Genomic DNA, 19192 nt, shown 5'->3' on the forward strand with positions numbered 1-19192 from the left:
CAGAATTAAAAAAGAAGAGTAAAGGGAGCGTTTACAGTGCCCATCCAACCATTCTTCGAAGTATCATGGATGGTCTAAGTTTCTGAAGCCAGAATTACCTGATCATTTAAGGAAACGAGAAGAGTACCCTGGAATGTAAACCACCTAAAGAAAAAGAACGTTAAACTTTTTTTTTTTTTTTTTTTTTTTTTTTACGAAGATCTGAAATTTCGTCAGAAAATATAACAACGAAACCTGTCGCTCTAGTAGCAAACATCTCAAACAGTAACAAAGTTTTTTTCCATTCTCTTTGTCCTAAAAGTGAGGCTTCGGAAATTTTTTAGCTAATCTCCTTTAGGAATTAATCTCCTTGAGGAATACTAAAAACAGGATTGTAATTAAGGCAATAGAAAATATAATGAAAAAAACTTAACTTCTTACTTTCTGATTATTGAAGCTTAAATCAAGTATTTCCTTTACTGTTTTCAGTTTTCGAGGTTTCGGAATTCGAGTTTTTCGTTTTGATTCGACAGGCTTTTTACGCGACGCAGTCCGTAGTAATTTTCTACTGTGGATGCTGTTGTTTAGTTAACTACTGATTCACTGCATTCTGATGTTGCAGTTTGATGCTTTCATCTCCCCCTAATTATGTGCTGTATAATTTGGAACTTAAGCTGAATTTGTTTTTTGTGTTGCACTACTTATATTATGCATTTTCTAGATGTCTAAACGCCATATTTGATTTCCTAACACTTATGGGAAACGTCTGAATTAACATTTCCTTTTACTACCAACCTCTTGTTTTTCCCATAAGAGAAATTTCATAAGTCTAGAATTTTTTCATTCGGATATGTGCATATTACTATATAGAGTTGAATGCTTTGTGCGGTACTCTTAGCAATAATTACCGTGTCTTCTCTCGCATGATTCTGACAATAGAAATATCTATACTGATGTCTTTTCACTTTTGGGAACCATTATTTCGCTGATATGGCATTTATCTTCTTAAGTAGTGCTAGCCTCATTTGCTGTTCTGTGAGTAATCCTAAAGCCTTGAAATCAGCAGAGGTTTCATTGATGGTCTTCGTTTATATGAAATTTTGCGCTTTAGTGAGGGCTGTCCTTCGAAATATTTATTGATATATTTATGTGTTCTAAAATAAGTTTGATTTGTTATCCTTTATTAAGTTTAGAGCTGAGATCAAGTTCGCTTTCTACCTTAAGCAAATAACCGAAAACTGGAATATGTCTTTTGAATTAGCAGTTGATCGAAATAGTAATGGTAGTATGTTTCCGTTGCCAGACATCATCAGGAAACTCGTGTTAAATTATTACTATTTCTGTAGGAACAGAAATTTACCTCTCACCCTTAATAACTTAGATAAACATGAGAGTATCTGGCTCAGCAGTGTCTCGGTCCGTTGGAGATGAGGTTTGACTAGGGAAAAGATACTGTTTTCTGCATTTTAATTTAAATAAATGTATTGCCTCTTTTAGATCCGTTCTCAATCCTTACCTGCAGATAAAGATTATATAGAATGAGAGGATATCAAAGCCATGCTGTATTTCTAGTTGCCGAAAGCAGATGTTTAAATCGGATTGCGTACTCAGTGATTAGTGTAGCAATGAAATATTTTATATTCTATTTGCGTGTTGAATTATCGTATTAAATCTGCTTGTCAGTGTATTTTTAGCGGATGCCTGTTTTTCATAAACACACTGGCAAGTTTTTATCTGTTTTTTTTTTTTTTTTTTTTTTTTTTCGTGAATTACCTTGTTTACGAATGCATCTACTTATCTTCTTTGTTTATCAAAAAGTTGATTTTTCAAGCAACTGGAGTTAAGTAAAATTTCATGGATTAAAATTTATTATATTTCTATGAATATTAACTGTTTGAAATGTATAATAGTTGTTATTATTATTCCCCCCTCCCCTAATGACGGGCTCTAGCTGTTAATAAGCATTGTCCAAACAAAGGACAGGGTGGTGTCTTTAGTATCGAGGCGCCTAATAGGTGGGCCGCCGTTGCTTCTATAAAGGGACGGACAAATTACATCCATGCCTTTTCCGGGATTCGAAACCGGGCCCATCGGTACGGCAATCAGAATCACTAACCATTTCCCCGTCTGAACGGCATATATAATTATTAGGCACGTTAAAATGCCAGTGATTAAAAAAATAGCTTAATTTAACATATATATTTTTACGATTAATATTTTCACTGTGGATCTGTAGAAAGTTTCGAAATAAGGAAGACAACTGCTCAAGAGAATATTTTCAAATTCAGTAGAAGCTTTATTCTATTGGGTATAGCATTTAAGTTTTGATCTTTCTCCCCCCCCCCTTTGGTTTTTTTTTAAAGTTTCAGCTAACACTTTCCAGACTGCGTGGTGGCTAATCAGTAGATGAATAGTTAAGACTTTTTGCAACACCAAGGGCGTAGCTAGAGATGGGCAAAGGGGGGGGGAATTTTTTCCCGGGCGCAGCTTTTGGCTAGGCCTAGCAACAATAGAATGTTCCACCAATTGAGTACAAATGCTGATAGTCATATAACAGGAGGTACCAGCAACTCAGCTGTTGATAAGTAAGTTTCTAGTAGGTGCCGAATTTTTAGAATGAAATATTTTCCACTCTTGGCAAACAGAAAGGAGGCGCGAGATTTTCAATTATCTCCGGGCGCTGAAAATCCTAGCTACAGCTCTGTTCAACACTAACTGTTTATCTCAATAAACGGAGGAGCTGCGTGGAGTTTCTGTAGTTTTCTCCATGTATAGTATGAATACAAATCAATTTCTCCTAAGAAGTCCTTCACGGAAACAACTTTTCCAAGGGAGGCAATTGTTGCATGCTTTGCTATAATTAATTAACTAACCGAACCTACGTATTAGATGTGCTGGTTTACGACTAATCCCTACATAGTCCAATCATGAAGTTGTACGAATTTAAATATATTGCTTGATGTTCCGGTAGTAAATGCATTGCTGAGTTAAATATATTGCTTGATATGATTGAACTACATGAGGTGTTTGTTTAATAAAGCTCTCAGCTAACTGAACTGATTCATTACCGATACTTTCAAGTCTAAAATATATTTGCTATTGTTATTATTTGTGTTTAATTTTCCTGACTATGTAATCAGAAGTTGAGGCTTATCAGTTAGGGCCCGATTTTTACTTTCCATCTGCTGCTACACTCTCTCTCTCTCTCTCTCTTTCCTCCCCCCCCATATAAAGAGGGTTTTAGCCTGCAACTGGGAAATTGCATTATGACTTTTATTTCGGACTGAATTTATACAATACTGGCAACCAATCAATTTTAACACTTAACAGCAAAAGGTATTGCTCTCTTCAAAAGTCCCCCAAAAAGGCATCGTCAACCGTATGATAATAGCCCTCTGTGTTTTTCTGTATTGAATGAAACAAACAAAACAAAAGATGCATCTATATCATGTCGGTGACAAAATTATTTAAGATTATGGAACATTTCGAATTAGATACAAAAGCTCCAATTATATGGAGTGTAAATAGAATCAGGGTCCACAAATGGCTGCAATCAAACTTCGGCGAACGACGTGGCTGCAGGGGTGTTTTTGGTGATTTTTTTTTCGGTTGTGGTAACGTGAGCGTTGTGAGAGAGCCAGTCTTTCTTAGATAGTCCTCCACAAAGGCATCCCCTTCATTAGGCTGGCAGCTAAAAGTATAATTGTAATAAAACCGCAAGTAATAAAATTACTCAGTGAGTACTTCATAATGCAAGAGGCTTTATTAGGTCTGTAAATTTAATTGAACTTGCAAATTGTCTTCCCTTTGCAGAATGCAAATACTTTATCTGGCGGCTGCCAGTAACTTACAGACTGATAGGAAAGTTTTATTACTTTGTTTGTCTGAGTTACACTTAGGACCTGACAGCATACAGATTTTAGGGGATCCGTAAATCATTCCCTTGTAGTTGTTTCTTTATTCCATTCAAATACAAAAATTAGGTGTTTGAAAAAATGTTGTGTCTAAGGCTGTGCAAATCGACTTCTGCCAAAATTAAATGATGGTATCTGTTCGAATTTCCTCATGGCGAGTGATTTGGCGATCGCAACTCAAGGCCAGGCTGATGAGCACTTTCGCTGTAATACGGTTTCACTTTATTCGTTGCTATTGCGTGTGAGTGGTGTTTGCAACTTCTTTTCTGCTTCATGTTTGTGTTTTTGTCAAGCATTCGTGAAGTTATATTTACGTATTTCTGGAGGCATTTCTTAACTGTGCTGCAAATGTTTATGAATGAAATAGAAATTAATTTTGCTACGAGAATGGCTTGTACGTAAAGATTATCTCAATAATCAGATTTGTATACAATTTTCTGTAAATTTTAAAAATGAGGGATATAGATAGATGTTTAGGATAGAACTAAGTTTCCTTTTAAAACATTCTTTAGCTGCGTAATGTTTTTATTTAGCTACGGTAAAATATTGGCAATGGAATATCTGGTATGTTTTTAGTTTGTATGAATATCTAATAGCTTTCATAATGTGTCCTTGTGTTAGAAGCTGTAATTTTAATATTTCATATAAGTTATATGTTAGAATAGTAACCGCCCCCCTGAACATTGCTTATGCAAATTGCATACCGTCATTATTTATTTTCCCTGTTGCCTATATGTAAATTAAAGAGAAGATCGCTTAGTTTTTATTATTTTTTAATAAAAAGTATAAAAGATGATTAAATGTGATAATAAATTTCTCATGTCTTGTCATTGTCATTATTAGAATGTACATTGAATAAAGTTTTCATGACTATCTATATTTTTCCTCAGTTCCGTTACATTAAATTGTGGTAAGTCTTTGAACTTCAAAAATAATTGATGAAATACTTTTATTTATTTTTTATTTATGTATTTTATTAGTTTGATGCTAATAATACATACCATAAAATTATTTCGGATTAATTAAATTTATAAAAATTGATTTTATAAAATTTTAATTGCTTGCAGGATATGTTAATTTGTATCAATTAAATAAAAAATCAAATTCATATATATTCGAACTAAACATGCAAATTAAATACAAAATTAATTTTTTGTTTTCAAGCAAAATATTAAGAAACACTGTAATGCAGTAAATTTTAATTTTTATGAGTTTTATGGTTCTCCCCCCCTTTAATTAAAGAACTTATTTTGTGAAATTTTGAACAACTATTTTAATATAAATTGTTGTTTTTAAGTTCAAATAAAAAACCTGCAATTAAATAAAAATTTGAAATAATTAAATAAAAATTTAAAAATTTGAAAAGATAAATTTTATATGGTCCATAAAATTTTAATGATTGATAAGAACATAGAAGTTCTTACTTCAGTGTAAATTAAACAACTGGCTGTGATGTCTAAATATGTTGATTTATGGGATATATTTTACTGAAACTAAATTTTTGCCATTTTAGAAATATGTGTGTTACATATGTATATTTCTTGAAAATTAATAAATATTAGTTTTTATTGACATGGATAAATTAAAATGTTGTAATTGATGCTGTACTACTCTCCTACAGCTATTGTTATGTTCATATAATCTTTTAGGCTGAGCTTCTTTCACATTTGAAAACATTTGTCATTTTTCTCAGCACTTTTCTCTTATATCACATTGAAGTGATAAACTTCAGTAATTCTTTGCTTTTTTATTAGCAAAAGTAAGAAATGCAAATAAATGATTCTGCATTTTAGACAGAGAAAAATTCTAGCCATACTTTACCAATGCTTAAAAACCCATTTAAAGGGATGTCACTTTTATCAGGATAAATATTGGACTTGACATAATCATAATTCACCCTTGACTTTCTCATACATTAATAGTTTTTATCAAAAATAAATTTTTAAAAAATAATTTTAATACGATAAAAATGTATTACCAGTTAGAAGTTTTTATTTTAATCTTTTTTTATTTTAATATAAAGCAAATTTATGGGTACTTACATGTCATCTGAACACCTTAGTAGAAATCGCATCGAAAATTTTGAGAATGTACCAATCTCTGGTAAACATTTGCATAACCACTCTTCTGGCAACCTTTCTTCTAACAATTGTTCGGTCAAGCAGTATCAGCATTTTTTATGCATTCTTGTCGTATTCTCAAATTCCTGCGGTTTTTTAAACCAAACTTCAATAAAATTTCAAGAATACAGAATTTTGCCTCGAAATCTCTTAAGGTAAGAACGAATTTAAGAGATAACTGGTGTTGCTCAGGTTTGTGCAATGAGTCTCTGCATTTCTCTGATTTTTTTTAAGTGAAAACAGATTGCTGTGTACTTAAGGAAAAGAATATCCCCCTTCATCCAAAAAATTGCAATAAGATTTGGAAACGAATGTGTTTTATTGTCTTAATGTATCATGAAATCCATATTTAACGACTAAAATTTGTATTTAAAATTGCTAAAATATGTTTGAACTTTATCTTGGTTGACTTAATAATGCTTGTCAACCTAGATAAATATCGATAGTTTGGGAATATTTTTTTTTTAAATGTCGTGAAAATCAACTCGTAACCCATAAGTAATGTTTGCCTTTTCATCTGTAAAGAATCGCGACTTAGTGTCAAGGTGGTTGCGTTAATACATAAGGACCAATTTATATATTTCGATGTTTTTCCTCTCCCAAATTTGTTCAGGAAAATTTTTTGTATTCATTTGAAATTGATATAATTTCCTCTACCACCTTTTTTTTTTAATCTGCAAAATTAAAAAGAATTTACTTGCTAATTATTGTAGTTAACTTGTTATTTTTCATTTCAGATCTCCAACCACGAGTTGTGAGTTTGCAACCAAAATCTTCATGTGGGAAACAGAGTATGAAAGTTGTGAAACTTCATAAAGACCCTGAATATGGACTTGGTATGGTTATAACCTGCGGAAATACGTACGATACAATTTTGCATGGCGCTTTTGTAGAATCTGTATATCCAGGTAGTCCGGCTGATTTAGATGGTAGTATTAAACCAGGTAATTTAATAGGATTTCATGTATGTTTTTAATGGCTGATTTAGATGGTAGTATTAAACCAGGTAATTTAATAGGATTTCATGTATGTTTTTAATATTTTTCGAAGTCATTTTATAATTTTCCTTTTGACATAATTTTTATTATGTGCATTCACTAAAAGTAGAAAAATTGTGAAATACTTTTAAAACTGTTAGAAAAAATATATTTATTTTATTATTCCTACATTTGTTATTGGTGTTGTACGACTTTTCCTTGCAATTGTTTATAAGTTCAGAATATGTGTCAATGGAGGTTTCTCCCCCCCCCCCAAAAAAATTATTGCTTACATATCACCTTTACTTTCTTTCTTCATTATTATAATGTTGGGTTTTATATAAAAACATTATTAACTTTTAATTTTAACATTTAATCTTTTAATTTTTTAAGCAAAATGATGTGATGGATGTAATGATGCAGAATTTAAGTCAAATGACGTAAATGATTATTCATTTAAAATCTTATATCCATATTTTATTAGAAATTATTGATTTTTTGGGGTAATCATAAATTGATACTAAGTGTTTGTTTCCAAAAATAAATATCTCCTTTATGAAGGTATCTTTTTGTACTCTAATCAAATTTATCATATTTATAATAATAAAATATTTAGAGAGTTAGTTACTTATTAACTATGAAATAAAATTTCACAGCTTGCTTTATTAACCCTTTGTACTTGAGACATGACTCTTGATTGCCACTCGGTTTGATGTGATAAATCGAGTGGTAAGGATGTTTATTTATGCTTCGCTTGGACGATATCGCTTCATGAGTGTATTAAAAAAAGTGTGCATAAAACAACTGTCAATCTTTAATCTTAAATAGGTTTTTTAGATTTATTCTGATATATGCATCTTTGATATGATGCATATATAAGAATATGATGAAGGAATCAGTTCAAGTGAAGATGAGCTCAGTTTTTTTGTTAATGAAGAATGAAATTGTGTGTACTTAGACTACTTGATGGTAGAGAGGAGGAAAGCAGTGATGAATATAGCAATGAAGTAAGAGGTGTAAGAAGGCAAAACATCAAGGTAATAGATAGTGAATGTGAAAGGGATATTGTGCTCAGAAACTGAGGAAATACCGCAAAGAATGCCGTTTGTATCTGGCAAAAGAGCCACAGGACCATGAACATAAAAGACAGCAGACATAAAAGCATCATTAGATTTCTGGAAATCATTTCAAGCTAGCTTAAAAAATTTACCAAATCAAATAGAAATTCATCTTGAGCTGTCATTCACTCAAGCAAAAAAAGAGACCACAAGTGCAAAGAGTTAAAACTGACAATTCACTGACAGATTAAAAATATTTGAATTAATCATTTAATAAAAAAATCTGATGTGTACACCACATGACTTCCTTGTACAGAATATTAAATTATACGCATTTTTTCTTGCATTTCATTTAAACTTATTGGATTGAATTAAATCTACTTCGCCGACACCGCATAAACCACAATAGAATAAATGCATTTGTTGCACGTGGTTGCAGCTGTGTGCAACAACAAACTATGCGTATTGGAATTTGCAATGCTTTTAAGAATGAATTTATAACATGCCATAAGAGCCAATTTTTTGATAACAAAAACATTTAATCACATCACAATATTAAAACTTAATTACTACAGTCGACAGACAATCACGTTGGAGGAAAGCGAGTGACCAACCGCACCGACGATGAGACGTGACTGTGTGTTGCCGAAATCACCTTCGGTTACAGTTAGTGATAACGGTGTGCGGTTGGCGAGTACAACACATGTTTACAGAGTCACACTGCTCCTCCTCCAGTGGCAATGAATTAAAGGTACCAAGGGTTAAATCGGACTCTACGTCCGGAACGTGTATACTCAGGAGCACTTGTTTTCTGGGATCCAGGCACAGGAACTGACATAGTAGCAGATGTTGGTGTAGACCCAATAGATGAAGGTGCCTTCGAAGGAGGTGGGACTGATATACCAGTCTCGACAGTTTGTGGTGCTAAGATAAAGGCTGGTTTGAGACGATCAAGGCTCACCACTGTCTCTTTGTCGCCGATTAGTATCCGATAGTTCTTGGATATGCGACTTAGAACTAGGTGTGGGCCTGTATAGGTAGGCTCCAAGGACTTTTTTGATGCATAACACCGTAAGAACACATGTGAGGATGTAGCGAGTTCTTTAGGAACAAACACAGGTCTTGAAGATTGTATGCTTGTGGGCTTAAGGTATAATGCAGCCATAGTTTCACGTAATTGTTTGAGGAATGTGTGGGGCTGGACATTGGGTGAGTTTTTCGCAGGATTTATAAAATCTTCCGGTAAACCTAAATTGGTACTATAAACCATTTCAGCACTTGAAGAACCCAGGTCCACTTTGATAGCCGTTCTGAGTCGTAACAACCCAGTAGGAAGGACATCAACCCAGTGAATAGCAGTATGGCATCTAATGCCCTGTTTAAGAGAGCGATGGAACCTCTCAACAAGTCCATTGGAATTCGGGTGGTACGGTGATGTATGGATCTTTTTAGTTCCCATGAATTTTGTTAATGCAGTAAATAATTGAGATTCGAACTGCCGTCCTTGGTCCGTGGTAACATACTCGGGTACTCCAAACCGTGAAATCCATACAGAAAAAAAGGTTTTTGCCACAATGTCTGCTGACATATCTACAATAGGGATAGCCTCTGGCCAACGTGTGTATCTGTTGACACACGTAAGAAGATATGTATAACCTAGTGATGGGGGTAAGGATCTAACCAAATCGATATGTACGTGGCTAAAGCGAGCAGATGGTAACTCAAAGCGTTGACATGGAGTTCGAGTGTGCCTGTGAATTTTTTATTTTTGACAGTCTGTACATGACCTCGCCCATGCAGCGATGTCCTTTTGCATACCAGGCCATAAAAAACGCTATTGAATTAACGTGCGAGAAGCACGGATGCCAGGATGGGATAAATTATGGAGGCCGCTAAAAATACCATGCTGGAATTTCAGTGGAATGTATGGCCGCACCACATTACCTTGCACATCGCAGTACAGTGAAAGATCTGGTTCTAACTGCATAGGTACTAAATTAAGTCCATGAGAAGACTTGTCAGACAAAAGATGTTGCAATTCTGGGTCTTGTTTCTGGCATTTAGCAATGGCGGAGAAATCTGTTGTTGATGGCAACTGAACCACTTCATTTCTGGACAGAGCATCAGCAACTGTATTTTGAGGGCCTTCTAGATGCCTAAAATTGGTTGTAAACTGCGCTATGTAATCAAGATGACGCATTTGCCTGGGAGAAGCCTTGTCAGGCTTTTGTCGAAAAGCGAAAATTAGCGGCTTGTGGTCGGTATAGATAGAAAACACACGATTTTCTACCATATGACAAAAATGTTTAACAGCCTCATACGCACTAAGAAGTTCGCGGTCGTGCGTGCTGTATTTTGATTGCTCTGCAGAAAATTTTTTCGAGAAGGAAGCCAGAGGCTTCCATGCTCCGTCTACCAGTTGCTGCAAAACCGCACCCATGGCCGTATTAGACGCGTCAACCATTAATGCTAAAGGGTGCTTAGAAGGATAGCTAAGAGCTGTTGCCGACACTAAGTCATTCTTACATTGTACAAAGGCTGTACGGGCGTCATCAAACCAAATAATTGGCCGCGTATCTTTCTTTATACTCCCAACCAAATATGTGTGCAAAGGTGCCTGCTTTTCAGCGGCATGAGGGAGAAAGCGACGATAAAAATTTAACATGGCCAGAAAACGACGCAGCTCCTGAACAGTTTTTGGCTCTGGGAAATTTTGAATTGCAGTTTCTCTGTCACTAAGTGGGCGAAAAGAAACTTCGTGACCAAGAAATGACACGTTAGATTTCCCGAAAACACATGTTGATGGATTAATGACTACACCATAAGACTGAAATCGGCCAAGGACTATGCTAAGGTGTTCAAGGTGCTGGTTTTCAGTTGTCGAGGCTACCAGAATGTCATCGAAATATGGGACACAAAAATCTAAATCTCAAAGGACTTCATTAATGAAGCGCTGAAACATTTGTGTAGCGTTACATAACCCGAAAGTCATGACAGGAAATTCGAATAATCCAAAAGGTGTTATTACAGCAGTTTTTGGTATATCAGGTGGATTGACAGGGATCTGATGGTAAGCACGAGTCAAATCTAACGTAGAAAAAATATTTTTGCCTTCCAAGACTTGCATGCAGTCCTGAATATGAGGAACCGGATATCTATCAGGCAAAGTAACTGAATTAAGACGTCGATAATCCCCACAAGGACGCCAATCGCCGTTTTTCTTAGGGACCATGTGGAGTGGACTGGCCTATGAACTTTTAGATGGCCGACAGATTCCTTGCTCAAGCATGTATTTAAATTCTTCTTTTGCACCCTTTAATTTCTCTGGAGGCAACCGCCGTGCTTTGGCAAAGATTGGTGGTCCAGTAGTCTCTATGACATGTACAATACCGTGGTCAGCAGTCGGTTTGCCAGTTACTGAGCGGATGACATTAGGGTATTGCTCAAGTAGTTTGTGGAAAGGAGAATTACTGGAAATTAATTTAATTCCAAAATTAGTGGCATTTCCAATGCTACCTACCGCGAACAATTGTGTGGTGGAGTCGAGTAAGCGTTGATTTTTAATGTCGACCAACAGAGAAAATTTTTACAGAAAGTCTGCACCAATTATTGGGTGCGAAACCACAGCGATGACAAATGGCCATTGAAATTTGTGACGCAATCCTAGATCCAAAGACATTAATATTTTTCCATATGTTGTAATTTTTGACCCGTTAGCTGCAAATAAGTTGAATTTTCCAGACGGCCGTTTGGATTCGGCAAAAGAGTAAGTTACAACCGAAATGTCAGCACCTGTATCAACAAGAAAACATCTGCCTTATGGTTTATCTGTTACGAACAATTGACTAATGCACGGGCCATTGTCACTCATGGCTTCGAGAGACGGCCCCTTCAGTTTAAAGAGGTCTTCTGAAATTTGCATGGAGGTGTACACTTGCGCGCTTTATCACCGAATCGGCTGTGATAGAAACAAATGTCTGATTGAGTACCAGAATGAGCGTGTCGGTATTCCCTATTATTTTGGTTCTGGGACTTTGATCTACCGTGCGGATGATACTGAGATCGTGTCTGTAAGGCTGTGACCTGCAATGATAATTCCTGGATTTGTTGTTGAAGAGATGAAATATCAACACTGGGATGCTGAACTTGACAAATTGCTTGTGGTTGGAGAACATCATGAATTTTGTCTGCCATTTGGGCCAGTTAGGGTAGGTTCTCGTTACTGGAGGCAAGAATAGCTTGGATATTGTTCGGGAGATGATTGAGCCACAATGATTGTAAAACATTGGACTTAAAATTGTCACCCGCAAGCTCCTGCATTTTTGACAATAACTGGAATGGGCGCATATCACCAAGTTGCAAATCTTGTAATAACTGCTTTAGTTTGGTGTTTTCAGACTCCTCATAAACTGAAATTAATTAATTTTTTAATTCCTCATATCTATTATCCGTGGGGGGTTTCAGAACAATCTCGCGTACTGACTGAAGAACCTCAGTGTCAAGGGCGGAAATTGCAGTATAAAATTTTGTGTCGTCGCGTATTATACCCCTGAGCTTGAATTGTGCATCTAATTGAAAAAAACCAAAGGCTGGGGTCACTACGGCATAATGGGGCAGGTTTCTCAGCAACGCGAGCCATTTGTTTGTCATCAGTGGCTAGAGGATAGCTAGTAGCCATAATAAATATGAATGAATACAGATAACAAGCAAAAAAAAAAAAAAAAAAGACAATATAGTTCAGGAATATTGTTGCAGTACATGTGAAGAAACACACAATAATTAATGTTAGGACCTGGGTTCAAATAAATATAGGAAAAAACTCGCCTGCTTGACGAATACATACGCTTGACGAATGCAGTTTTATTATAATTTTTTTGGAAGAAAAGAGTCTTTTATTCTGTCCTTACGTACAGATATCACGCAAAAACATCGTTAAATTGCATTCGATAGCGGTCAAAGCGGATATTTTCGTTGAAATATGCTGCCTGAAACTTTTTGTGATTACAATACTTCCTTTTTACTTCGTACAAGGAAGTAATTAGAGTTTTTATTATATTGCATAAAAAACATTAAAAAAATGGGCATTTATAGTGAGCAACATAACAGCTTCAAGAAAATTAAATTTCATATACTAATCTCCCTTTTACACAGCGATTAACATTTTGTTAATGTATGAATAAGTGGATAATTCTTTGAATTAAAATTAAATTAATAATTGGAATTCTTCCAAGTGTTAAATGTACACTTATTTAATGAATTTTTATTATTTTAAGGAACTTTATTTTTAACATGGTTGTTAGATGATCGTAGTACACATTGTCATAATCAACGTAAAATGGCTTAGTAGAAAGATAGAGATATAGCCTTATTGGAATTACATTAAGACTGTTGCAGATTTCCTTAAACTTGCAACTGAGAATATATTAAAAGCTAGCATTGTAAATGTTCACTCAAAGTCTTCTTTCCTTTTTAGCCCGAAAGGGCTATCAATCTCGTATACAATTTTGTGTTGTTTCGCTTTCCATTCAATTCTGTTGCCATTCTGAAAAACATAAGATATTATTCTCTTATATTAAATCTCTCTGTTGTTAATCAACAAGCTAAACTGTGTTAAAGCTATAGATGCAGTTCTTAATTTTTTTAAGTTTTTAATCTGATTGATTTAAATAAAAAGGCATTTAATTTATGCTATATCTGATTAAAAACATTAAATATTTTAATAGAATTACATATCTACATTTTTTTAATGTACAGAAGGTATATGATGTTCCCATATTAGTCTAAATTGCATATTCATCAAATATCTTATCAAATGTTTTGTGATTCCTCTTGGACAATGTCTGTCAATCTCTGACTAATCAACCATATTAAACTTTAAGAGAGCCCTTTTGGGCAGTCGTTAAAATTTCACCCTTTCAGATTTTGTTGTTGTTGTAGTTTTATTTTTATTTTATTATTATTTTCATTTTGGAATTGGTTGTCACTAATTAATTTATTAGTTTGAGTAAGCAAATGCGAAATTCAAAAATTTACATGAGGATTATGTTTATCTGTTGTCTCTCTTCTGAAAGCACATCAGAAAAACTAATCATAATATGAGGAATTTAATCAGGGCTTCATTAACATCAAGAAATGTCCATTTTCAGAATTATTTATTCTGAATTCCAAAACAAGCTGGAATCCAGTGAAAATATAAAGATGTTTCCGAATACTGCTGGATAAATTTTGTTTTGAAAATTTTACACAAAACTTTGTTAGTTAGGATGAAATTTATTTATTCTTGTTAATTAAAAAGTAATATAATGCAGCAGTAAAATTGATTAAAATTTGAAAATCAAGGGAGAAAAAAAAAAGTATAAATGCTGTCAGGTCTAATTTCATTACATATGTTTTAATTGATATAATAATTAACATACTTTTTTTCTTGCATTGCTATAGAAGTATAGCATTTACTAGTATACACAATATTTATCAATAATTTATATTTCAGGAGATCAAATAATGTCTGTCAATGGTGTGGATGTGCAAAATGACCACTTCTTAACTGTTGTTGATTTAATTCAGTATTCTAATGGTCCTGTTGATCTTCTCATTGGAAAAAACAATGATTTTTCTCCTGACATATCTGTCTTCTCAAACAAAGAAATTACCGAGGTCTGTTTTATTTACCAATATTTACTGCCTTTTCCAAAGAATTTATTTAATTTTGTTTAACTTTCCAAATGTTTGATAATTTTCAAAATTTCTCAGAATCCCAAAGTTGTTGAAATATATACAGTGTAGACACATATTTCTTCAGTTATAATTTTATAATACCTCTATCACATTGTATCTGGATTGTTTTTCTTGCCCATTTAAAAAATGTATTTATGTAGACGTCTTTAAAGTTATAAGGATGAGTATTGTTTCATGTATGTATGTAGTGACAGAAACTGACATACATTTTAATATTTTGGTTTATAGCAGCATTTATAATTGTTTGCCTTAATATTATAGCAGCCAGAGTTTCAAAGAATTTTTTTTAATGATAGTAGTATTAATAGCAAAAGGAGTAATACTCACAAATGACACTTGATATTAGTTTATGTTTAGACTATTTTAAAAGTAATATTTTCACATATTTAAATAGTTAGTTTAAATATATATTTTTATCATATTTAAAATTTTGTAAAAATAGATGTATCGACATTGGTAGGGTCCATTTAAGCCAGTCTCCAACATTTTCAGTGCTCTAGGCCAATGGTTCTCAACCTTTTGACTAACGCATACCATCTAAACAAAAATTGGAAACCTTTAGTACCACCAAAGTATTACTACCACCACCACTCTTGAGCAAAGCTCAGGTCCCATAAATATACGAGTGTTAGAGAAAAAACTCAATCAGGTTGTTGGAGTTTTAATTTTTGAATTTAATAGTCAAAAATACTTTTGCTTCTTTGCATTACCACCTATTTTTCTCTTGTGTACGGCCGGTTGAGAACCCCTGCTCTAGGCAATTAGTATAGTTAGCACCTGTATAAATTAAACAAATTAATAATTCAAAAGGAGATATGCCTTAGTTGTGGCTTGCCAGAGCAGCCAAGCTAGTGCCCTCTGAAAATAGACACTCTAGATAATTGCCTTCTTCTTGAAGTTGAATTTGTCAGGTACCTCTGCTAAATATCATTTTGTGCCAACCTCACCAAACCCAGTGCTTCCTAGCTCCATTTGTTTGGGTCACCCACTTTGTTTATAAAGTCTAACAGCCTCTTACTAGAGCTCAGGTGTACCTCTTCAGTATTGAGTAATACCTAAGGTAGTCAACAATATTAGAAGTTCAAGGTCAGTAGCCTGTTCCGCTGCTAAATGTTTTTCAGGGTGTTCCTCAATGAGTACAGCCATCTTGACCAGTGTAAGAGCTCCCTGAAGATACAACTTTCAGGGCTTTCTCTTTTGGCAGTCTTTGGGCTGTATCTTTCTTCATCCTTTGAGATTGCCTTTTTTCCCCTTTCCCCTTGGGTTTTTCAATCCAAGTACTTTGGTAATTTTCAATTCTAGGGCACGGTGTTTCCCCCCCCCCCTCCGGATATTGCTCCTTTGATTGATTTCCTGTGGATTTCCTTCTTTTAAGAAGAAAGGTCTACCTCTGAGGTTTTACCTGCAAAAGCAGAATTTCTAGTAATGTTGTAATTTTCAGCCATATATTAATTAGAAAAGAAAGTACAGGATGAAAATGGTCCACTCAGTATAGCCTGTTGCTAGGTAAGGCAAAATACTCTAGGAGTTGCCAGGTATTCTAAAGGCTTTGTTAAGACACTATAACTGCAGTGGCATTCATCCTAGGCTCTGGTCGCATAACACCAGGGTTACAGGAGGGGTTTGTGGCTTCTTATTTATTATTCAAAGCTATCCTGTCAGATAATGCAGGACATCTGGCTATCCACCACCTGCTGACATGCCTGCTAGCCAGTCAAGCCCCAGGAGGTGATTGGCTTTGTCCCATCTCTAATCAGTCTTCTTTAAATAGCATTATATTCCCCCCCCCTGAAAAGAAAAGGACCCCATTCCTGTTCTTATGTAATACTTAATTTTACCTATCATTACCTTTTACCTAATTCATAAGTCAAACAACAAAAATCAGCGTTATATTTACAAAATTTTGTAATTTTGTAAATATAACACTGATTTTAGAGCCATTTATTATCTGCATCAATAATCGTATTAAAGGACACGTAATCCCAATAAACTAGCTTATTGTAAATTATACCAGTCACCAAGAATTTCATCGATATTTTGTTTGAGGAAATAATGCCTTGTTTCTTTAAAAGGATGACAATGGTAGGAAAGTTTAAAAGTGATTTCTTTGGGAATTCATTAACATAATGCTTACTTGTAGATATATGGGAAAGTTGGAACCATGTATAAATAATGCTTTAACACAACTTATATGCTGGGATTAAAAATAGTACAATTTACCCATTCCATTTCCACCAACCCTACTAAACCGCTATTTCCAATAATAAACATCCTCACAAATAACGACAAATCTTTGACAATAGTCATATGGTCCATCTGAATTATTTTATCAGTCTTGCACCTCATCATCAATCCCAGTTTTACTTTCATTTTATATTTATCTTTTATTAATATAATACCCAATTATTCTAATAATCTAACTTGTATGGCTTATAACGAGCATTTTAAGTAGCAGTGGTTAGAATATTTAGTAAGTTTTTAATTAATTTAAAGTATGTAGTTTATGCTATGTTCTTTCCTGTGTGCATACTAAATTAGATAACATTTAAGCTGCTAATAGCCTATTTATTGGCATTATATTTCATCAACATTTAATGACTAGAAGCATTTTAATTGATTTTTTATCATATTACCTTTTTATTAGTTGAATCGTGTCTGTCTATTATTATCAAATGTGTTTCACCTTGCAATAAAAATAAACCTAAATTTTACACTTAAAAGGCATGATAAATGTGTATATTTTATCATATGGAACTCAAATTCCTATTCAATAAATAATATTGAACCGCTATTGCATGTATTTAAATTGAGGTAGAATGGTAATTGTAATAAATGTGGCTTAGTTTGATTTTCACATATTCATACCTACTCTTAATTTCTATCAAAGTTTAATTTTTTTAAATCAGAACTTGAATTGTATTTTTGTTTGCATATATATATATATATATATATTTTACTTGTTTATTATATTCCTTATTCCTCATTCTTTGCTACAGAAATCATTTGTGAAGTCCAAAGCATGGATAGTGGGAAGTGAAAATACTACTGAATGCATGTCTCCTGATAGCAAGAGTGAAAGTAAGTCTGGTTCTTACATATTTATTTATTTTTTCAAAAATGTTCTCTTTGTTTGTATGTATGTGGGTGAATATATTTGTATGGAAGTATTCATTATCTAATTTTTCATGGTAACTGAGTTCTATAAAATAGTTCCACAGTATTTTTTATTACAAAGAGACAAAGATGAATCTTTCTTGTTATGCAACAAAACACACCAAGCAATATTTTCTAGAACAGTTAGCTGCACCACACTTGAGACTTCTTGTCATATAATATGTTTTCACTGTTAGCTCATTTTAACAGTATTTTTTTCTCCTAAAAATATATTTCTTGTATTATATTTTCAGTAAACGAAATATTTTAAAACTCTTTATTGCCAGTTTTTATTGAAAACCAACATCATCATTATAAGAAGTAAGACCAACACTATGTATGAAATTTATCTAGCTAATAAATAGATAGAATGGTAGTAAGTTGACGTGTAATGGGAATGTTCTGGATTACAACAATAAGAACAGTTTAGCTCACACAATGTTGTAACAAACTCTAGATAGTTTTTCATAATTCTAAATGGTATCCAAGTTCATCCAAGGTACTGCATTTGCACAAAACACCTGAGTGACTAAGTTATGACTTTGAGAGAGAGGAGTTTAATCTCCACCAGCAAACTAGAAAGGTGAATATTTTGTCTGCTAAGGACAGATGTGATGAATGCCATCATTTCTCATTCTTGTCATTTCTGAACATGTCACTGGCTCGAGATTTCATCAATATATTTCTATGCATGTGATTTAAAATTTATGCATTTATCATCTTGCATTGTGCGAGTGATTTGAATAAAGAAAAATGCATCGCCTCTGACTCTTCCTTGTGTCGGGAATCCAAAATACATTACACAGGGCTGTCCAACTGATAGTTCATGGGTTCATGGTAGCCCACAATCACATATCAGCCTGAGGAAAAAACTTTACTCTAATCGTAATGTAAAAAACAACCATACAAAAGGTGCCATTACACATCATATACATTTAGGGTCATGTCAGAGGCATTGCATTAGTGTTCACTTACTAGTATGTAATTACCTTCATTTCATCCCATTTATCTGGTTTTATCTGGACGGCCGATTAGGATTAGAGTGCATGTTTAACACAAGACCTGTTTGCTGCTGTTGCTGCTGCGTATTGGCACAAATGATGAATCGTCCATCCAGCTGTGCAGTTGACAGTCGTCATTCATAATTTCAGTTGAAATAAGTTGATAAAAGTTCCTAGTACACAGAATGATCTAAAATCTGGATCTCAAAACCACCAAAAAAGTTTTTCTCATAGACTTTACTCATCTGCATTTGA

The 19192-nt window shown here is 33.9% G+C and overlaps 1 protein-coding gene across 1 annotated transcript in view; it reads left to right on the forward strand.

Moving 5' to 3' along the window:
• The window catches only part of LOC118198699 (tyrosine-protein phosphatase non-receptor type 13-like), a 292987-nt gene that overhangs the window by 233884 nt on the left and 39911 nt on the right, over window positions 1-19192 (forward strand). Inside the window, exons 20-22 of the mRNA XM_085821696.1 lie at window positions 6751-6957; window positions 14539-14702; window positions 17780-17861. Coding sequence (XP_085677822.1) covers window positions 6751-6957; window positions 14539-14702; window positions 17780-17861 — 453 coding nt within the window. The remainder of the gene's footprint in view (window positions 1-6750; window positions 6958-14538; window positions 14703-17779; window positions 17862-19192) is intronic.

This window comes from Stegodyphus dumicola, chromosome 8, assembly GCF_044657685.1.
Source record: "Stegodyphus dumicola isolate Sdum_Otavi_A_Nest chromosome 8, ASM4465768v1".
In the NCBI taxonomy this organism is placed as follows: Eukaryota; Metazoa; Arthropoda; class Arachnida; order Araneae; family Eresidae; genus Stegodyphus; species Stegodyphus dumicola.